We start from the raw sequence: 23,703 nt of genomic DNA on the forward strand, positions 1-23,703 counted from the left end.
GTTCAGGGTGATGAGCTGTGTTGCTTTTACGCCAAACATAACATTTTGCATTGTTGCCAAAAAGTTTGATTTTGGTTTCATCTGACCAGAGCACCTTCTTCCACATGTTTAGTGTGTCTCCCAGGTGGCTTGTGGCAAACTTTAAAACTACACTTTTTATGGATATGTTTAAGAAATGGCTTTCTTCTTGACACTCTTCCATAAAGGCCAGATTTGTGCAGTATACGACTGATTGTTGTCCTATGGACAGAGTCTCCCACCTCAGCTGTAGATCTCTGCAGTTCATCCAGAGTGATCATGGGCCTCTTGGCTGCATCTCTGATCAGTCTTCTCCTTGTATGAGCTGAAAGTTTAGAGGGACGGCCAGGTCTTCGTAGATTTGCAGTGTTCTGATACTCCTTCCATTTCAATATTATCGCTTGCACAGTGCTCCTTGGGATGTTTAAAGCTTGGGAAATCTTTTTGTATCCAAATCCGGCTTTAAACTTCTCCACAATAGTATCTCGGACCTGCCTGGTGTGTTCCTTGTTCTTCATGATGCTCTCTGCGCTTTAAACGGACCTCTGAGACTATCACAGTGCAGGTGCATTTATACGGAGACTTGATTACGCACAGGTGGATTCTATTTATCATCATTAGTCATTTAGGTCAACAGTGGATCATTCAGAGATCCTCACTGAACTTCTGGAGAGAGTTTGCTGCACTGAAAGTAAAGGGGCTAAATAATTTTGCACGCCCAATTTTTCAGTTTTTTATTTGTTAACAAAGTTTGAAATATCCAATAAATTTCGTTCCACTTCATGATTGTGTACCACTTCTTGTTGTCTTCACAAAAAATTACAGTTTTATATCTTTATGTTTGAAGCCTGAAATGTGGCAAAGGTTGCAAAGTTCAAGGGGGCCGAATACTTGCGCAAGGCACTGTACACACACACACACTTAGGTCCATATATATTTTGACACAATTTTAGTTTTTTCAGATATTTAACAAAACATACTCAAGCTTTAATTATATATGTATATGGGCAAGGTTTAAGAACTACAGCTCTTAATAATAGCCACCCCCCCCGCCTTTTTTTCAAGGGACCAAAAGTAATTGGACTATTGAATCAAAAGATGTTTTTGGTGTGGACCACTCCATCAATTAAACGTGGTTGTAAACCCACTCTAATAACTTTTAGCTATAGGTAAGCCTATAATAAGGCTTACCTATCGGTACTGTAAATATTATCTCCTAAACTTGCATCGCTTAGGAGATATTTACATTGCATGCAGCCGATGACGTCATTGGCGCATGCGCTCTGAAGGAACGGCCACCCGCGCCGTTCCTTCAGAGCCCTGTGCCATGAACAGCGGCTCCGGCGCACATGCTTGGAGTGATGTCCGGAGGACACGATCCATGAAGCAGGACGGCCGAACATGCTGGCCGTGTCACCGGTGAGCGGGCGGCACTGTGGGGGTTTCGTTCTAAGGTAAGTATTTCATTTTGAGTTAGTATGCGATGCATACTAGCTCATTATGCCTTTGTCTTACAGGGGTTTTTTTTTTTTCCTTTCCTCATTTAGTCTTTTTTGGGTTTACAACTTCTTTAACCAGTTTACGACCGCCCGCCGCAGATGTACTGCGGCAGGCAGCCGCTCCCAGGCAAATCGCTGTACATGTACGGCGCTCGCTCTCGGGAGTCTAGGGGGCGCGCGTGCGCTCGTCAGCGGGGAAGCCGATGCAGCAGGCAGGCGGCTCCGATTGCTGCCTGACACCCGCGATCGTTTCCCGCTGAGAGAGAAGGACGGCCGGCTGTTGTAAACACAGCCGACCCTCCTTCTCCCTGGGATGATCATAGGGCCCATGTGATCCTTCTATATAGGATCGCATGTCTCTATGGTCATTTCAGAAACCCAACCCCCATACAGTTAGAATCACTACCCTAGGCTAACATTTAACCCCTTGATCACCCACAGGGTTAACCCCTTCCCTGCCAATAGCATTATTACAGTAACAGTGTATATTTTTAGCACTGATTACTGTAGTAATATCCCTGGTACCCCCAAAAGTGTCAAAAATGTTAGAGGTCTGATCTGTCTGCCGCAATGTCGCAGTCCCGCAAAAAAAAAAAAAAAAAATTGCAAATCGTCCGCCATTACTATTTAAAAAAGAAAAAAAAGACATAAATCTTTCCCATAGTTAGTAGACGCGATAACTTTTGCGCAAACCATTCAAAATACGCTTATTGCGATTTTTTTTTACCAAAAATATGTAGCAGAAAACAAATTGGCCTAACATGTTAAATTTTGATTTTTACATTTTTTTGGGGGCTATGTCTGTTAGCAGAATGTGAAAAATATGTTTTTTTTTTTTTTTTTTTTCAAAATTGTCGCTCTTATTTTGTTTATAGAGCAAAAAAATTAAATACCACCAAAAGAAAGCTCTATTTGTGAGGGAAAAAAAAAAGGCGTACATTTCGTTTGGGTACAGCGTCGCATGACCGCGCAATTGTCAGTTAAAAAAACGCAGTGCCGAATCACAAAATAGGGCCTGGTCAGGAAGGGGGTAAAACCTTCTGGGGCTGAAGTGTTTAGGCAGGTAAAAGGTCTGGAGTTGATTCCAAGTGAAACAGGCCATTGTAAGGCTTCAAAATTTAAGCAAATCCATCAGAGAGATAGCAGCAACATTAGGAGTGGCCAAATCAACAGTTTGGTACATTCTGAGGAAAGAAGAACACACTGGTGAGCTCAACAACATAAAAAGGCCTAGACGTAAGCCTGAAGAACAGAAATGCCAGATTAGACTTTGCCAAAAAAAAAAAAACAACATCTAAAAGAGCCAGACCATTTCGGGAAAAGCATTCTTTGGACGGATGAAACTAAGATTAACCTGTACCAGAATGACAGGAAGCAAAAAAGTGCAGAGAAGGCTTGGAACAGCTCATGTTCCAAAACATACAACATCCTCTGTAAAACATGGTGGAGGCAGTGTGATGGCATGGGCATGCATGGCTTTCAGTGGCACTGGGTCATTGGTGTTTATTGATGATGTGACAGAAGACAGAAGCAGCCGGACGACCTCTGCAGTATTTATCCTCACGGGGTGGATCCGCTTGGCGGACTCCGCTAGCTCAGCGGGGGATCGCTCCATTGATCCCCGCTTAACAGGCAGATGACAGGTCCGTTTCCACTCACTGTGCAGAGACGGACCTGTCAGAGTCCCGCTCACCTCTGTGGGGAGATTGAATGAAAATAGACAGCATGTCTGTTTTCATCTGATCCAATGCCAGACGGGTGTCAGATGACACATCCGCCTCCCAATAGAGGAGAATAGGTTGCCCGATCAGGTCAGCCTGAAAAACGGACAGGCGGACCTCATCGGTTCAATCGTGTGAAAGGGGCCTTAGAGATAGTTACATAGTTACATAGTTAGTGAGGTTGAAAAAAGACATCAGTCCATCCAGTTCAACCTATGATGTGTGTGTGTGTGTTTGCTTTTAACCGTACATTGTATACCCCTGTATGTTGTGTCGTTAAGGTGTCCATCTAATAGTTTTTTGAAACTATCAATGCTCTCTGCTGATACGACTGCTTGTGGAAGAGAATTCCACATCCTTACCGTTCTTACAGTGAAGAACCCCTTACGCACTTTAAGGTTAAACCGCCTTTCCTCAAGTTTTAGTGAGTGGCCACGTGTCTTATTGTATCTCCTTTCTCTGAATAGTTTGTTCCTTATGCTCGGGTCACCAGTACAGTATTTGTACATTGATATCATATCCCCCCTCAATCGTCTTTTCTCCAGAGAGAAAAGGTTCAGTGCTTGTAGTCTTTCCTCATAGCTGATGTCCTCCATTCCCCTAATTATTTTTGTTGCCCTTCTCTGGACTTTCTCCAATTCCAGCACATCCTTCCTGAGGACCGGTGCCCAGAACTGGACAGCATACTCCAGATGTGGCCGGACCAGAGTCTTGTAGAGTGGGAGAATAATCTCTTTATTTCTGGAGTGAATCCCCTTTTTTATACATCCCAGTATTCTGTTGGCTTTGCTTGCGGTGGCTTGGCATTGCATGCCACTGCCAAGCTTGTTGTCTACCAGTACCCCCAAGTCCTTTTCCATCCTAGACTCACCCAGAGGTTCCCCCCCTAGTGAGTAGCTTGCTTTCTGGCCCCCAAGTGCATTACTTTACATTTATCAACATTAAACCTCATCTGCCATGTAGTTGCCCACCCCGTTATTTTGTTCAGGTCTGCTTGCAAGGTTTCCACATCCTGCATAGAAGATATTGGCATGCCTAGTTTAGTATCATCTATCATCTGCAAATACTGAGATTGTACTAGATATCCCCTCCTCTAGATCATTTATGAATAAATTAAACAGGATTGGTCCCAGGACAGAACCCTGGGGGACCCCACTTTCCACACCCGCCCAATCCGAGTACTCCCCATTAATCACCACCCTCTGTACTCTCCCCTGGAGCCAGTTCTCTATCCAGGTACTCACCTTATGATCCATACTTACCTTCCTTAGTTTGATATACGGTCAGCCCAGATTCAGCCAAATGCAGCAAAGTTGATTGAGTGGCTCTTCACAATACAGATGGACAATGATCCAAAACACACTGGAAAAACAACCGAGGAGCTTTTGAAGGAAAAGAAGTGGAATATTCTCCAATGGCCAAGTCAATCACCTGACCTCAAGCCAATTAAGCATGCATTTCACTTGCTGAAGGCAAAGCTAAAAGGCAGAAAGACCCACAAACAAAGAACAACCGAAGACAGCTGTAGTTGGAGCCTGGAAAAGCATCAGAAAGGAGGAAATCCAGTCTTTGGGAATGTCCATGGGTTCCAGACTTCAGGCAGTCATTGCCAGCAAAGGGTTCTTAAGAAAATTTAAAAAATGAAAATTTTATTTAGGATTATATTAATTTGTCCAATTACATTTGAGTCCCTGAAAATGGGAGAACTGTATTAAAATGGTTGCAGTTCCTAAAATATGTACTCGATATTTATGTTCAACCCCTTACCCTTAAATTAAAGCTGAAAGTCTGCACTTCAAATTCATTTGGATGGTGCTGAAATTTTCTAAAAACTTCAAAAGACTCCCTTTCTTTGCAGTGAAGGAATGAAGATAACATGCACCACTGAAGAAAGAGTGCTCCTAAAAGGAATCCCCAGAAGCGATTACATGTGCTCCTTACCAGCTGCTCTGATCCCACAAGAAGACCAGACGCCTTGCCGCATAGCAGCCATAGACACCATGATCTTGCATGCAAGTGTTCCTAAGCCAAGATAGACTCCATGGAGGAAGTTAAAGTACAGAGGAAAGTCCACATAGTGTAGTATTTCACCAAAATGTTAATACAAATCATAAAAATAACATTTACAAATTTTAAGGAAACACATAGCATGTGTTACAAACAACCAGCAGGTCTAAGCAGTCAGGCCGACTTGCAGAATAACGTCACATGTGAGGCCCCTCCCAAAGTAACCAGCGTCATATGGGGATATGAGGTGAAATACTACACTATGTGGATTTTCTTTTGTACTTTAACTTCCTCCATGGAGTCTTTTGGCTCAGGAGATTGTGGAACCTTTGCATGCAAGATTGTGGTGTATATGGCTGCTATGCTACAAGGCGCCTGATGGTCTCCTTGTGGGATCAGAGCAGCTGGTAAGGAGCTCCTTTATTCCCTTGCAGCGATTTCTTTTTGGGACCACTTTTTTCTGGTGGTGCACATTATCATTTTTTTTATTTTTTTTTTTTAATAATTCTACTCCAGCTTCACCCCAATGACATGTTCCTGCTCCTGGAGCCTCCTTGGGATATCCTCATCACATGTGCCTGGAGGCTGCAGGAGCAGGGACCCACAACTGGCCTGGTGGTGGGGGGCAACTGCAAGGACCAGGAAGAGACCACTAGCTTCCAATGATGTCATGGGGAAAAGATGGCAACACGGGACCAGGGCTGTGGTCCGAAGCAGTGGATTGCAGCAGGACGTTGCTGAATGTGCTGGGCAGGAAAGATTAAAACCCTTTGGCCCCTTTTACATGGGCGCCTCCTGTTTGGCAGACTCCACTTGCTCAGCTGTGCAGAGCAGAGACGGACACAGTCCCACTCTCCTATGGGAAAATCGGGTAAAACAGACCACCAGTTCATTTTCATCTGATCTGCCAGAGGGCTGGAAAATAGGACCACCACCCATCTGGATTTTGAGGGCAGGATCAGATAACAGCGGATGTGTCTGCTGACATCCGCCGCTCTATAGGGGAGAGTAGAATTATTAAAAGGGAGCAAAATACATTTTCAAAAGTGAAGGGCTGCTTTAGGCTCGGTTCACACTAATGCAACATAGGATCCAACTTGTAAGACCCAAGTCGGATGACATGTGAGATTTAAGGTTTCCCTACAAGAGCAATCTTAACTGATACTACACAAGTTGGTCAGACTTTAGAAAAGGCTCCTGCACTACTTTGGTTTGACTTTGATATGACTTCAATGCCACAGAGTGTAAAAAGTCACATCAAAGTCATACTCTAACTTTGACTTTGGAGTCAGGCTAGTGTGAACCAAGCCTAAAGCAGTACCTCTAAAGTGGTTATCTTTTTCCTTGAAATCCTCCTAAAATATATTGCGCTTTCAGGCACACTTGTTCTGTAGCCTGTATATGTGTAGTGTAAGGTCATGTATGGCACTTGCTGCCTCTGACTAATGATCTCATGATATTTGTTGAGGTCACAATTGTGCTAAATCACTGCTGTCCTTGCTGGAGAGGAAGTTGTATCCGAGGAATCTCTCTTCCTTTTGCCTCCCATTGCATCTGTGCATTTTCTACTTCTGCTGTTTTTCTTGATCTTTGCCCCACCAGTCATCAGGGGAAGGACAGCCTCAAGAGACAGCAAAGAGGAAGGACAGCCTCAAGAGACAGCAAAGCCTTGCTTTATAGCAGAGGGCTACCTCCAAACAGACGCACAGTGCAAAAAAACAAAAAAACAAAAAAGGCATGGTGAAGTCAATTTTGAGGAAAAGATCAGAGGCAGGGAGATCTCAGGAATTAATGGCAACTAGTCTTTTATCCTTTGCTTTTTTTCCCTTTTTTTTCCTTTATGCACTGGTTTTATAGTACAGGTCTTCTTTAAAGGAAATCTGTCAAGACCAGTATTTGAAAGCAAGCTTCCACTGCTGACCACATGAATGTCATGCCAACATAAATTCAATAGTACAGTGCAGCATTACGGGCCTCCTCAGACCACCGCCCCAGAGCACCGTGCAGCATTACAGGCCTCTCTGACCACCGTCCCAGAGCACCGAGCAGCATTACAAGCCTCTCAGACACCGTCCCAGAGCACCGTACAGCATTACAGGCATCTCAGACCATTATCCCAGAGCACCGTACAGCATTACAGGTCTCTCACTCAGACCACCATCCCAGAGCACCGTGCAGCATTACAAGCCTCTCAGACCACCGTGCAGCATTACAAGCCTCTCAGACCACCGTCCCAGGGCACCATGCAGCATTACAAGCCTCTCAGACCACTGTCCCAGAGCACCGTGCAGCATTACAAGCCTCTCAGACCACCGTCCCAGAGCACCGTGCAGCATTACAGGCCTCTCAGACCACCCTCCCAGAGCACCGTGCAGCATTACAGGCCTCTCCGACCACCGTCCCAGAGCACCGTGCAGCATTACAGGCCTCTCAGACCACCGTCCCAGAGCAATGTGCAGCATTACAGGCCTCTCAGACCACCGTCCCAGAGCACCGTGCAGCATTACAGGCCTCTCAGACCACCGTCCCAGAGCACCGTGCAGCATTACAGGCCTCTCAGACCACCGTCCCAGAGCAATGTGCAGCATTACAAGCCTCTCAGACCACCATCCCAGAGCACCGTGTAGCATTACAAGCCTCTCAGACCACCGTACAGCATTACAGGCCTCTCAGACCACCATCCCAGAGCACCGTACAGCATTACAAGCTTCTCAGACCACCATCCCAGAGCACCGTACAGCATTACAGGCCTCTCAGACCACCGTCCCAGAGCACCTAGCAGCATTACAGGCCTCTCAGAGCACCGTGCAACAATACAGTCCTCTCAGACCGCAGTCCATAGTGTCTGTGTATTTTGTTCAAAGCTGGAGGCTCTGCAGCAAACTAGGGGACACTGCAGGCCATCATTAAATGTTGGTTGGCACTGTGAGAGGTCAGGGGATCTGCAGCTGGCTGGAGGCCCAGTGATTGAGAACCACGTCTCTCGTAGATTCTCCCCGTGTGCTCCTTTATTGTCCAAATACAGGCTGGGGTGTGCCCTGGACAAGAATGCTTTACTAAACTGCAGTGTCATCTGGACAGAGGTCCAACAACTGACTCAGCTGTCTGGATCAGCCTAACAGCCATTTTCCAGGTTCCAAAATTTTTATAGGATTGCAGGTAGGCTTACGATTCAAATGTATCCACGCATTGGCACATTAGTAATTGCTAAATTGTTGCATAGATCTAAAAAAGTGCCAAAATGTTGTCTTTATGCATTCCATTGGGCATAGCTATTTGTAAACAACTGATTGTGTTTCGTACTGCACCCAGCTACGTAGAGCAGATAAGGAAACAAAGACCTTCACTTCAGGCTCGGTTCACATATATGCGATGCGGGAAGGCTGCGAATTCGCAGCCTTTTCCCACATCGCACACGCACCCCCGGCAGTTCACACTGCCATATGCGATACGCTGGGGGTGTCAATGTAATCTTAACGACACACCCAGTTTGATCGCATATCGCAGTGCGATCGTGCAGTTCGCACAGGATGGGATCGCACAAGTGTGAACCGCTGTGCGATCCGATCCTGATGCGGCTGCAAAAATGCCTCCTGTGCGTGTTTGCACCGGGTGCGATGCGAATTTAGCCATACAAAATGTATGGCTAAACTCGCACCGCACAGCTGATCGCATGTAATGTCGGAGCAGTGCGCTCCGACATTACATGCGAACCCGGCACTCGCATCAGTGTGAACCGGGTCTCATACACAAATCTCAGGGCTCCTTTACCGATACATCAGAAGTATAGAGAGAAACAACAGTTTGGGGGATATACAATATTGATCTACACAATGCAGAAGGAAAGCCATCAGCACATCACTTTACATCATTACCGGGATTCAAAAAAGATATTCTATACTGGAATCCAGAGCAACCAATCACAAAACACAGAATATGTACAGAACGCCCCCCAGAAACACCATTTCCTGCTTGTGTGATTGGCTCACTGATTTTCCCAAAAGTCTACAATAACATACAAGTCAGATTTTTGGCATTCCCTGCAACAAAAATTACATAGTTTGTGAGGTTGAAAAAAAGGACGTCAGTCCATCCATTTCAACCTATGATGCGTTTGTGTTTGCTGTTAACCGTACATTGTATACCCCTGTATGTTGTACATTGTATACCCCTGTATGTTGTGGTCTTTAAGGTGCCCATCTAACAGTTTTTTTAAACTATCGATGCTCCCTGCTGATACGACTGCTTGTGGAAGAGAATTCCACATCCTTACTGCTCTTACAGTAAAGAACCCCTTACGTATTTTAAGGTTAAACCGTTTTTCCTCTCATTTTAGTGAGTGGCCACGTGTCTTATTGTATTTCCTTTCTCTTAAAAGTTTATTCCTTATGCTCGGGTCGCCAGTACGGTATTTGTACATTGATATCATATCCCCCCTCAATCGTCTCTTCTCCAGAGAGAATAAGTTCAGTGCTTGTAGTCTTTCCTCATAGCCGATGCCCTCCATTCCCCTAATTATTTTTGTTGCCCTTCTCTGGACTTTCTCCAGTTCCAGCACATCCTTCCTGAGGACCGGTGCCCAGAACTGGACAGCATACTCCAGATGTGGCCGGACCAGAGTCTTGTAGAGTGGGAGAATAATCTCTTTATTTCTGGAGTGAATCCCCTTTTTTATACATGCCAGTATTCTGTTGGCTTTGCTTGCAGCGGCTTGGCATTGCATGCCACTGCCAAGCCTGTTGTCCACCAGTACCCCCAAGTCCTTTTCCATCCTAGACTCACCCAGAGGTTCCCCCCCTAGTGAGTAGCTTGCTTTCTGGTTTCTGGCCCCCAAGTGCATTACTTTGCATTTTTCAACATTAAACCTCATCTGCCATGTAGTTGCCCACCCCATTATTTTGTTCATGTCATTTTTTGGGAGATATTCCCAATAGGAACACGTGTAAAGAGATGCAGGCCCAGCAGATTTCCTCTTTAGAGCCCTGCAGCTGCCACAGATGATAGATAATTATGAAACCACTCCCATTAGACCCACTCAGCACAGAGGAACAAACAATGATTTCTTCAGAATAACAAAAAGGAAGGAATGTGAAACAAAGTTTGTTAAAATCCTTGCAATGTACAGAGATCACCCAGAGGGAAATGTTTTTTTCCGCAACAAAAGTGGATTTAGCCCCCGTTCACATTAGGTTGCTCCGACTTCGGGGGCGACCTGTGAAGTCGCGTGCAGCGCGACTTGCATGGACTTCATAACATGAATGTCTATGCAAGTCGCCTCCAGGTCGCCCCGAAGTAGTACAGGACCCTTTTTCTAAGTCAGAGCGACTTGTGACGCTCCTATTCGAACGGCTCCTGTACTACACTATGGGAGCGATGGTGCACGACTTGTCAGGCTGACCAAGTCGCCTGACAAGTCGTACCAGTGTGAATGGACACTTACTCTTTATTCTGACAACACCAAATGGATAGTAGCCAATCGGATGTCACTTGTTACAGCACACCACATATTTCAGTGCTATGTCAATATCTTTTTAGCAACCTATTTTACAGCTTTAAAAAACAAAACAAAAACAAAACAACAAAAACAAAAAACAACAAACATTGGGACTAAAAGTGGATCAAAGTAAAGTGAACCTGCCACCCATATAGCATCCAGTCAGGCTCAGATTTTTCCAGTGCAGAGCAAAAAGAGAAATGTACAAGTTAGTCCCGGTTCACACTGATGCGGCTGCGCCGATCGCATGTAATATCGGAGCGCACTGCTCCTTCATTACATGCGATCGGCTGTGCGGTGCGAGTTTAGCCATATACTTTGTATGGCTAAATTCGCACCGCACCCGCAGCAAACACGCACAGGACCCTTTTTTGCAGCCGCATCAGGATCGGATCCCACAGCAGTTCACACTTGTGCGATCCGATCCTGTGCGAACTGCAAGATCCGCCTGCGATATGCGATCAAACTGGGGGTGTCGTTAAGATCACATTGACACCCCCAGCGTATCGCATATGGCAGTGTGAACTGCCGGGGGTGCGTTTGCGATGCGGGAACAGGCTGCGAATTCGCAGCCTTCCCGCATCGCATAAGTGTGAACCGAGCCTTACGGTAGGCAACAGCTTTTTTTTTTTTTTTATCTGAAGCTTTATATAGCAACACAACTGTATTTTAACTTCCTAAAGGAATCCTGTACTGAGAATCTCCTTCTGAAAATGCTAGCTGCCTGGCTGTCTCCGGTTTCAAAGTGATTCAGAGAAACTTCATCACACACAGATCAACAAGTCAGGGTGAAGTCAGGTCAGTGCCTTTAAGAATATTGGATCCAATGGATTAGCATGGCAGCCCAGCAGCTAGCATTTTCAGAAAAAGAAAATGGCCAGGAATGGCAGTCCCCTCCCTATTCTCACAGTACGGGTTTTCATTAAGGCATCTTCTTTTCATAAGCCTTTAAAAGATTTGTGTACTTCTCACCTAGAGTTAACTTAAAACAACTATTTTATAAGGGTATTTACTAACCAATCTCCACATTCACCACAACCTGGTGCAACAACTCCTGGATCCGGAATACTCTGGTTGGTGAATCCTGGAGTTCACAAAGTGAACATCTGAAGAGGTGTAATCACTAAGCCCCGATTCAAATTAGTGCGATGATAAACATCGCAGGTGATTCGGAGCGCACTGCTCTGCAAATCACATGCAATGTCTGTGCGTTGTAAATTCAGCCCTACAGATTGTACGGCTGAATTTGCATCGTATTCGGACCAAAGTCGCACAGGACCCTTTTTTGGTCCGCACCAGAATCAGATCGCATGGGTGTTCACACCTATGTGATCCAATTCATGTCCGAACTGACAGTTGGCACTGCGAGATGTGAACTGATCTGAGGGTGTCGTTAACTTTGATTGTTGAACTGAACAGTGTGAACTGCCTGCGAGCTGAAGCCTCAGTGGATTCGCAGGGTTCCCGTATCACATATGTGTGAACCGGCACTGAACATCTGAAGAGGTGTATTTACTAAGGGCCCTTTCACACACGGAGTCCATCAGACGGACTCCGTTTTTCTCAGCAGGGGGATCGATCCGCTGATCCCCCGCTGAGCAGGAGGATGACAGCTGTCAGGTTCCTCATGTCTCTATGGGGGAATCGGATGGGAACAGACCGTCTGTCCGTTCTTATCCGATCCGCTGGACAGATGGAAAATAGGGTTTCCATCCGTCCAGATTTGACGGATCGGATGTCAGCAGACATGTCTCCGCTGACATCCGATGCCCCATAGAGATGCATGGGGTGACCGTTCAGATCCGCCAAAAAAACTGACAGAGGGATCTGAACGGTCCGCCTGTGTGAAAGGGGCCTAAAACAGACAGAAACAGGATAGCAAGCACCAAGCAGATCTTATTACTGCCAGACCAGCTAATTGCAATGGGTGCACACCCCGCGTTTGTGCTTTGCCAACAATGGTACCCCAAAGCCCAGAACACAATGTACCTGTGCAGTATGCTTTTGTAAAGGAAAAAAATATATATCGCAGAAGAAATTTTTACTGGGTTTTGTTCAATTCAAAGTAAGTGAACTGTATTGATGCGGAGCACCTCCTGTTGCGGTGTATACCTTACGGCAGCATTGTATGAATGAGCCCAAAGTGAACGCCTGACGATCAGAAATCCTAAAGTAGAAACACCGGACTCTCAGCTTATCCAAGCAGTCCTGAAAACTGAAGCATAGAAACCGATTTTTTTGAGACACAGCACCATACACATTAGTTAGGAGTAATGATAAGTATCCCATTACCTGCAGGCAGCTACTTATGTTACAAGTCTTTCCTTCTCTACCTCTGAGCTGCCAGTTATAGTCCTCATTAGCTGTTGGTCAAATCGCAGCTTATTGCCGGCAACTGGAGAGTCCCAAATGGTGCGATGCCGACTTTGCAGCCCCCGAACCGATTTCCAAAAGTAGTTCCTGTACTACTTTTGGTGACTTCGGGGGAAATTTAAATAGACATCTGTGCATGAAGCTGCACAGATGTCTTTAACCACTTTACCACCGGAGGATTTTGCTGTCTTACGTCCAGGCCACTTTATGCGATTCGGCACTGTGCGACTTTAACGGACAATTGCGCGGTCGTGCGATGCTGTACCCAAACAAAATTTAAGTCCTTTTTTTCCCACAAACAGAGCTTTCTTTTGGTGGTATTTGATCACCTCTGTGATTTTTACTTTTTGCGCTATAAACAAAAAATAGCGACAATTTTGAAAAAATAACAATATTTTTCACATTTTTTTACATGAAATTCCCCCCAAAAAAATGTAAAAATCAAAATTTTTTAAAATTTTTGGCCAATTTGTTTTCTGCTACCCATGTTTGGTAAAAAAATAAAATCACAATAAGCGTATTTTGATCGGTGTGCGCAAAAGTTATTGCGTTTACTAACTAAGGGAAAGATTTCTGTCATTTTTGGTGGTTTTTTTTTAACGCGTAATGGCGGCGATCTGCGATTTTTTTTTGCGGGACTGCGACATTGCGGCGGACAGATCGGACCCTTGACTGACATTTTTGGGGTTACCAGTGACATTACTACAGTAATCTGTGCTATATATATATACACTGTTACTGTAAAAATGACACTGGCAGGGAAGGGGTTAATTTTATTGGAGAGGGAGGGGTTAATGTATGCCTGGTGCTTACTAACGTGTGTGGGGGGAGGGGACTGAGTGACACAGGGACAGATCCAGGGTTCAGCTACGCTGAACCCTGCAATCTCTCACTCCTTGTCACTTAGGAGATCCGCCCACTCTGTTTACACAAGAGGGCGGATCTCCAAACTAGATTCCCTGACGATCGGGGAAGAGCAGCGACAATCGCCGCCGCTCCTCCCCTGGCCCGACTCGTGCTGTGACTGAAAACAGCGGGAGAGCACCTCTGGCGGTGCGCGAGCGCCGCCTACAGGGGGAGGAGTCCAGCGACGTAGGTGTACGTCGCTAGACGGAATCGTGCTACTTTGCAGCAGTACAGTCCCAGTGACTGGTCAGCAAGTGGTTAACAAACTTTGTTGCAGATTCCTACCTTTTGTTATTCTGAAGAAACCATTGTTTGTTCCTCAGTGCCTTTGTGCTGAGTAGGTCAAATGGGAGTGGCTTCATAATTATCTGTCAGCTGTGGCAGCTGCAGGGCTCTGCTGGGCCTGCATCCCTTTAGACGTGTTCCTATTGGGAGTATCTCACCAAAAATTACATTTTTGTTGCAGGTGATGCCAGAAATCTGACTTGTATCTTAGGCAGACTTTTCAAGAAAATTGTACAGAAAATTGTAAGAAAATTTTATCTTGTATGGCCAACCTGCAATCTATATGTAACTTAGGTTGGCCATATAGGATACAATTTTCTGTACAATTTTCTTGAAATTTACCTTCAAGTATATAGTACGAAGGCCTGCCCAATTGGATACAAGTGAAAGTGTTGTTTAGCTTTGACCTCACATTATGTGGTTTGTGGTGGATCTAACCGAAAATTGTACAACAAAAGTTGAACATGTATGGCCAGCCTTATACATCTTATTGTACTGTACTGTTTGATTCATTGCAATCTATATGTAAACTTATTGTTAATCACATGACTTGATCATTTTTACCACCTCTCACTACGTTGGTTACAACCACAAGTGTTATTCTATATACACCCTTATTTGCACTATCCACACCTCTGTACTCCTCTGCTTGAACCATAGTCTAAAACTGTGTATTATTATTTACACCAATAAAACACATTCTATTTGACCTATCCCGAGACCCTGTGGTTTCATTATCCATCCTCAAAAGGCTCTCTTTATGTCTACTGGTCCCTTCCAGTATAGCTTTTTTTTCTGCCCACGTCCTAGAGACGGGGGAAGGGCTGTACTTGTGGTGTCACCAGGGATATCACACCCAACTATATCACCTATACCATCCCCCCCCCCTTTTTTTTGTATATCTAGAGCAGGCTTTCCCAACTCTGGTCCTCAGGGCCCACTAACAGGCCAGTTTTGCAAGAAAACTGAAATACATCGCAGGTGATCTCATTTGCTGCTCAGTGATTGCAGTACTCTAGTCCAGTGGTCCTCAACCCTAGAGCAGTGGTCCTCAGGGCCCACTAACAGGCCAGATTTTAAGTATTACCTTGGGGAGATGCAGACTAGAGTACTGCAATCACTGAGCAGCAAATTATATCACCTGTGATGTATTTCAGTTATCTTACAAATCTGGCCTGTTAGTGGGCCCTGTAGGCCAGGGTTGAGGACCACTGCCTTAGAGGACCCCTTCACCAGGGCTTATTTTCTCAAACAGGAGTGTGCAAAATCAGATGCAGCTGTGCATAGAAACCAAATCAGCTTACAGGGTTTTTTTTTGTGAAAGCCAAATGCCTTGTACACACGATCAGATAGTCGCATGAAAAAAAAAAAAAAAAAAAAAAAAAAAAAGGAATCGCTTTCGAGTTGATCGCATGATAATCTGATCATTTGTACACAGCTTTCGACAAGGGACAAACACAAAAACTATTGTCATATGATAGCCTAGCGAAAAACAATCGTTTAACCGCTTGCCGACCGCCCACAGTATATTTACACGGCAGTCAGCCCCTCACAGGTACTACGTTGCTAGCCTGTGAGGCTCTAGGGGGCGAGCGCACGCCGCCGGAGGCGCGCTCCCGTCCCCGCTCGTGTGACCGGCGGACCCGATGTCCGCCGGTCACTCGTGATCGTCCGCTGTGAAGGGAGAAAGGCAGGCGGCTGATGTAAACAAAGCCACCTGTCATTCTCCCCTGTGTAACAGCAGAGACCATACGAACCTGCTATGCAAGACCGTAGATCTCTGCTGTTACATGAAAAGCCACACCCCTTTACAGTTAGAAACACACCCCTAGGGACACACTTAACCCCTCCTTCTCCAATAAAGTTAACCGCTTCCCTGCCAGTGTCATTTTTACAGTAACAGTGCATATGTATAGCACTGATTACTGCAGTAATGTCACTGGTACCCCCAAAAGTGTAAAAAATGTCAGTCAAGGGTCCGATCTGTCCGCCGCAATCCCGCAAAAAAAAAAAAAAAAAAAAAAAATCTCAGATTGCCGCCATTACATGTAAAAAAAAAAAACACAACAAAAATGACAGAAATCTTTCCCTTAGTTAGTAAACGCAATAACTTTTGCGCGAACCAATCAAAATACGCTTTTTGCGATTTTTTTTACCAAACATATGTAGCAGAAAACAAATTGGCCGAAAATGTTAAAAAATTTTGATTTTTACATTTTTTTTTGTTGGGGAATTTCATATAAAAAAATGTGAAAAATATTTGTTATTTTTGCAAAATTTACGCTCTTTTTTTGTTTATAGCGCAGGATCAAAAAAAAAAAAAATCGCACAGGTGATCAAATACCACTAAAAGAAAGCTCTGTTTGTGGGAAAAAAAGGACGTCAAATTCATTTGGGTACAGCGTCGCATGACCACGCAATTGTCCGTTAAAGTCACGCAGTGCCGAATCGCAAAATACCCCCTGGTCAGGAAGGGGGTAAAATCTTCCGGGGCTTAAGTGGTTAATCAGTACAGTATGCGTCCCCTAAAAATGGATAGGCAAAGACCACGTATGATCAGAAACACGAAAGTAACAAGGAAAAAGCCTGGCTGCCATTGTTTTTGTTTTGCGCTGATACGTCGCTACGAAACCAGGAAGATTTTCCAGAATTGTAAAAAAATAAATAAATAAATAAATAAATCATACGTTTAGTACGCATTGTGGGATTGAAGAAACTGTGAAAGATAAGTCGTCCGATTATCGGATTTTGTGTATGAGGCATTATTTGCACAAGCTGGAGTTAGAAGCTGATTGGTTACTATGCACAGCTGCACCTGATTTTGCACTCTCCAGTTTTAGTAATTTAACCCCCGTGTGTAACAACTTCAATTAGCAAAAAGGTACTGATATCCAACTAAAAATATTTCAACTATATACTGCCCTATCTAGTCAAAATAATAATAATAATAATAAAATAATTTATGTTTACAATATTTTCAGGGTGATTACATTGTGGGATATCATAATATTAGCTACTGTATGAATACTACCAATAACCTTTAACTGCACTTCAACCTAAGGCTGGGTTCCCACACTGTCATATGCAATGTGGGAACCAGCGTGATTCTGTGCGGGTTCTCGCATCTAAAGCGGGGTACACGCTATAAGAAAATCGGGTGAACGATCGTCCAATGTTCCTCATTGTTTCTCAGCAAGTCGGAACTGATGAACGAAAATCCATACGAAGATTCTCGTACGACAAAGGCTTTTTTTTTTTGTTGTTGTTTATTGTTTCTGATCATGCGCAGTCTTTCTTTTCTGATTTTTCTTGTACAAAAGTCGTACGAAAACGGTACACAGTAAACAAAAATCGTTCCTTTTTTTCCCCCCGTTTGAGAAACATTGGGGAGTTTGTCCCTTCAATAATTTTGGTACAAACATTCGGAATCAGCTGTGGAAAGTTGTGTACACACTGTACGAAAATCATACATATCACAATAAGCGTATTTTGATTGGTTTGTGCGAAAGTTATTGCGTTTACTAACTAAGGGAAAGATTTCTGTCATTTTTGGTGTTTTTTTTTTAAAGCGGTAGTATCCCGCTTTTTTCACTTTTACCTACAGGTAAGCCTATAATAAGGCTTACCTGTAGGTACAAATAATATCTCCTAAACCGGCACGGTTTAGGAGATGTTTACAGTGCATGCAGCCGCTCGCGCGAGCGGCGCATGCGCTCTGAAGGTCCGGGGGGACCTTCAATTAAGTTGCCGGGAGCTTGCCGAAAAATCACTCCCGCGCGCATGTGCGGGAGTGACGTCATCGCGGCTCCGGCCAATCAGCGCGCCGGAGCCGTCTCTTCCGGCCAATCAGCGCGCCGGAGCCACCGAACCCGGAAGAGACGACGAGGGATCATGGCAGCGCCCGCATCGATGTCCGGGGGTCCGTGTCGGGGCTTCGTTTTAAGGTAAGTTACACATAATGGGCTAGTATGCGATGCATACTAGCTCATTATGCCTTTGTCTTGCAGGTTTTTATTTTTTTATTTTTTTTTTATAGGGTTTACAACCGCTTTAACGCGTAATGGCGGCGATCTGCGATTTTTTTGCGGGACTGCGACATTGCGGCGGACAGATTGGACCCCTGACTGACATTTTTGACACTTTTGGGGGTACCAGTGACATTACTACAGTAATCAGTGCTATACATATGCACTGTTACTCTAATAATGACACTGGCAGGGAAGGGGTTAATTTTATTGGAGAGGGAGGGGTTAATGTATGCCTGGTGCTTACTGACGTGTGTGGGGGGAGGTGACTGAGTGACACAAGGACAGATCAAGGGTTCAACTATGCTGAACCCTGCCTGTCACTTCAGAGATCCGCCCGCTTGTGTTTACACAGGCGGGCGGATCGCCACACACGATTCCCCGACGATCGGGGAAGAGCAGCGGCAATCGCCGCTGCTCCTCCCCTGGCCCGACTCCTGCTGTGACAGAATTCATTGGGAGCGAGCCTCCGGCGGCGCGCGCGCGTGCCGCCAAGAAAGGGGAGTGTCTGACGACGTAGGTCTACGTCGTCAGACGATAACGAGCCACTTTGCAGCAGTAGGCTCAACATGAGCAGATGGCAAGTGGTTAAAAATTACGGCAAATCTCAAGGCACCACATTCTAAAATGAAAAAAAAAAAAAATATTCTAATAGTTTTACATAATACATCAACATCCACACACATAGGACACCCAACGCTAGAGGGGATTTATTTTTCGAAATCCAATACATTTTTGCACACTGCTACCGACTAGTATTCCAAGGTTTCTCTTCTACTCAGCTAATGTGACCCCCAGCACTGACAAAGAGGGGCAGGGGAGGGGTCATTTGTTGTCAGGAGTAGGACGCCAGCGGCTAGAAGGCTGTAATGGTGCACAATGAAAACCTGTGGCTTTGTGTAACTAAAGGCAGGCGTCATCCATCCGCTGGCTTATATACAATTTTGGGGCAATTTTTAGGCATTTTGCAAGGCACCCGAGGGTGCCTGGGCACTCTGGTCAAAAAAGGCTGCTCTAGTATTTCTTTTAGCTCCTCCCTGGCTACTTCATATAAGGTGATGTGGGAAGGGGAGAGGTGGAGGAGCTGGGCCAGCGCAGACAGTAATTAAGAGTAGAGAAGAGTGCTATAACTTGTAAAAGAGAGGGGGCTGTCCTAGGTAACCGACACTTTCTGGAGCATCGGGTCCCTAGCAAAGTTTAGAGGGTCAGTGCAAGTTAATAAAGAAATGTTTAAAGAAAGAAAAATGCTTCAAGTAAGTATTTAACCGGTTGCCGACCGCCGCAAGTACATATACTGTGGCGGTCAGCCCCGGCCAGGCAAAGTGACGTATATATACACGTCACTAGCCTGTCACCGGCTTGTGAGCCAATAGCGGGCGAGCGCGCCCGCCGCGGCTCGTTCACTAAGGAGTCAGTGCGTGTGACCGGCGGACCCGATGTCACTCGGCGATCGTCGGTAGAGAGGAAGAAAGGCAGGCGGCTAATGTAAACAAGCCGCCTGTCATTCTCCCCTGTGTAAAAATGGAGATCAGACGGTTCTACTATGTAGAACCGTTGATCTCTGTTTTTACAGTAGTAGCCATATCCAATCACAGTTAGAAACACACCCCTAGGACACACTTAACCCCTCCCTCTCCAATACAGTAAACCCCTTCCCTGCCAGTGTCATTTTTCAGTAACAGTGCATATATATAGCACTGATTACTGCAGTAATGTCACTGGTACCCCCAAAAGTGTCACAAATGTCAGTCAAGGGTCCGATCTGTCCGCCGCAATGTCGCAGTCCCCGCAAAAAAAAAAAAAAAGCAGATCGCCGCCATTACTCGTTAAAAAAAAAAACCACCAAAAATGACAAAAATCTTTTCCTTTGTTAGTAAACGCAATAACTTTTGCGCAAACCAATCAAAATACGCTTTTTGCAATTTTTTTTACCAAACATATGTAGCAGAAAACAAATTGGCTGAAAATGTTAAAAAATTTTGATTTTTACATTTTTTTTTGGGGAATTTCATATAAAAAAAATGTGAAAAATATTGTTATTTTTGCAAAATTGTCGCTCTTTTTTGTTTCTAGCGCATGATCAAAAAAAAAAAAAAAAAAAGAAAAATCGCACAGGTGATCAAATACCACCAAAAGAAAGCTCTGTTTGTGGGAAAAAAAGGACGTCAAATTAGTTTAGGTACAGCGTCTCACGACCGCGCAATTGTCCGTTAAAGTCACGCAGTGCCGAATAGCAAAATAGGCCCTGGTCAGGAAGGGGGTAAAATCTTCCGGGGCTTAAGTGGTTAATAAAAAAATGTTTAAAGCAAGAAAAATGCTGCAAGTAAGTATTTAAAATACGTGTTTTTTTTTTTCTGTGCTATAATCTGCATTGGAGTTCAAATTGGTGATGGGGGTCTCTTTCATACCAGACACCTGGAACAAGCAGGCAGGTCAGGTGTTCCCATTTAATTTGCTGTGTGTTTGCTCACTCAGGAAGCATTGAAAGTTGTAGTATAGGTATAGCAATTTTTACATAGTTACTTATATTGATCCAAGATGGAGCAGTGCATGTATGCATCATACCTGTGGGATTTCTGTGGAAGCTGGAAATGACTGTAATAGGCACTGCTATGAAGTGACTAGCTTCTGAGTCCTGTGCCAAGCAGCTGCCCTGCAAACACAGGAGGTCACTTGCTGGGCACTGGCATCATTCAGGAATAATCTACATTCTCAATTAATACAAAGCACTCCCTGATTGGACGAGGTGGTGACATCCCAATCTCTATCTCATCCAATCACAGAACACTTTGCACGCATTGAGAATATGAAAAGTTTTCTCTGAATGGCACCTGTGCTGAACGGGCGACCTCCTTTGTTAAGCTGCAGTGCAGCTGCGCAGAACAGAACCCAGGAGTTGGTGGCCATCACTGTAGTAGCAGTGCCTACTACTGTGGATTTCCAGCTACCATGGGGATCCCACAGGTATAGCACATACATACTTACATTGATCCAAGCTGGACCGTGTCACATGGCCTTAGCTGGGATTTAGCTTGGAACCAGAGACAGCCAGGTAACAAGCATTTTTAGAAGGAAGGGAACATTGATATCTATGCAGTAAACAGGATTTGGAACATCGCATAAACATATGATAACCCCATCATAAATTATTTTCAGTCAAACAATACAATGACAGTTTGAGCCCCGGTTCACACTACAGCGACGCCAGACATCGCATGTGACTCGGAGTACACTGCTCTGAAAATCACATGTGATGTCTGTGCGATGCAAATTCAGCCATACAGATTGTATGGCTGAATTTGCATCCGATTCGGACTGAACACACACAGGACCCTTTTTTGGGTCCACAGCAGAATCGGATCGCATGGTGGTTCACACCAATGCAATCCGATTCATGTCGGAACTGTCAGTTCACACTCCGTATGCGGACTGATCTGGGGGTGTCGTTAACTTTGTATTGACACCCCCAGCGATTCGCATATGGCAGTGTGACCTGCCTGCGATTTGAATGCGATGCAGGAACCCGCAGGAATCCGATGCAAATTCAGCCATACAATCTGTATGACTAAATTCGCATCGCACAGACATCGCATGCGATTTGCAGAGCAGTGCGCTCTGAATCACATGCGATGTCTGTTATCATTATAGTGTGAACTAGAACTGATCTGGGGGTGTCGTTAACTTTGTATTGACACCCCCAGTGATTCGCATATGGCAGTGTGAAATGCCTGCGATTTGAATGCGATGTGGGAACCGATGTGTCGCAGGGTTCCCACATAGCATATGTGTGAACCGAGCCTAAAAGACACATTGATTAATATACTTTGTAGTTTATCTTGAACAGTTTCAACTGTTTATTAAACATTGCTGTAGCAGGAAACTATAAAAAAATAAACACACAGAACAGATCGCCCGCACCCATGAAGTGTGGTTTAGCCCATATAAAATGTTCACTAGCAGCGATAACCGGTGATAGGTACACATAAGAAGGAGTGCATCTGTTTCAGAACTACTATGTACGTAATCACTAAAACACAACTGTCACTTTGATGTCCCTCCTCCAGTTATCTTATTAATCCATTGGGCTTATTCAATGTTCAGAGCCCCATAGCAGTCTATTAGAATTCCTCTTTAAGGGATCAGATTACAGTAAACTGATATCGGTTTGGTTTCTGTGGTTTAGGGCACTTTGCACATCATCGCTGCCCTAGTGAATAAGCCTGCTGATGCAGCAAAGATGTTCTGCAGCAGCAGCAGCAGATGAGAATAGTGGAGTGTGCGGTGGCCAGCCCTGTCTATGTCTACAGATGGCAGGGGAGAACCTGGCTCATGGCAGCAGGTGGTGGGCTGTATAATGGGAGAAGCACACAGTGCAGCAAAGATGGAGGGATAAGAAGCATCAGCTGTCAGAGGATGCTGCAGAAGGGAGGGGTGTGGGGGGGCAGATCTCAGAACCCTCTTCTAATCATCATTCCTCCCCCCCATCCCTGCATCCTTGTGCCTGGCTCTTACCTGAACTGCCCTGGTGAAGAATATCCCGGCATCAGAGGCTAGCTTCTTCACATTGAAATCCATGGTGTCAGCTGCAGCTTGCCAATGTCCTGTGTGTTATGCATCAGCTGCCTCTACTCCCAGATCTTCCCACCCACTGCTACTGGCCAGGGAAGCTCAATCCATCCCGCACATCATCCAGTTTACTCCATCCACCTCATCCACCATCTACTGCCTAACCTGTTAAAGGAGAAGAGTCAATTTTCTGTTTAGTTTAGAAAAGCAAAAAGTGAATGAATACATACAGCGTTAGATTTTCATTTTTAGCCACTTCTGGACCCGGAAGGATTTTCCCCCTTAATGACCAGGCAATATTTTGCAATTCGGCTCTGCGTTACTTAACGGACAATTGCCCGGTTCGTGCGACGCTGTACTTAAAAAAAAAATTAATGTCCTTTTTTTCCCACAAATAGAGCTTTCTTTTGGTGGTATTTCATCACCTGTGCGATTTTTTTTTTTTTTTGCGCTATAAACAAAAAAAGAGCGACAATTCTGAAAAAAAAAAAGGAATATTTTTCACATTCTGCTATATAACATTCCCCAAAAAAAATAAATAAATAAAAATCAATTTTTTTTAACATTTTAGGCCACTTTGTTTTGTGATACATATTTTTGGTAAAACAAAAATCGCAATAAACCTATTTTGATTGGTTTGCGCAAAAGTTATCGTGTCTACAAACTACGGGAAAGATTTGTCATTTTTATTGTTTTTTTTTTTACTAATAATGGCGGTGATCTGCGATTTTTAGCGGGACTGCGACATTGCAGCAGACAGATCGGACACCTAACTGACATTTTTGACACTTTTGGGGGGGACCGGTGAC

At 44.7% G+C, this 23,703-nt stretch overlaps 1 protein-coding gene across 5 annotated transcripts in view; it reads right to left on the reverse strand.

The window, feature by feature from the left end:
- SH3GLB2 (SH3 domain containing GRB2 like, endophilin B2) overlaps positions 1 to 22,998 on the reverse strand; it is a 143,431-nt gene extending 120,433 nt beyond the window's left edge. For all 5 annotated transcript variants that reach the window (XM_082263088.1, XM_082263087.1, XM_082263086.1 and 2 more), the window contains exon 1: positions 22,841 to 22,998. In XM_082263088.1, the coding sequence (XP_082119214.1) occupies positions 22,841 to 22,903 (63 nt within the window). In that variant the 5' untranslated portion in view covers positions 22,904 to 22,998. The remainder of the gene's footprint in view (positions 1 to 22,840) is intronic.
- Between the last annotated feature and the right edge of the window lie 705 nt (positions 22,999 to 23,703).

This window comes from Pelophylax lessonae, assembly GCF_965119305.1.
Source record: "Pelophylax lessonae genome assembly, chromosome: 7".
In the NCBI taxonomy this organism is placed as follows: domain Eukaryota; kingdom Metazoa; phylum Chordata; class Amphibia; order Anura; family Ranidae; genus Pelophylax; species Pelophylax lessonae.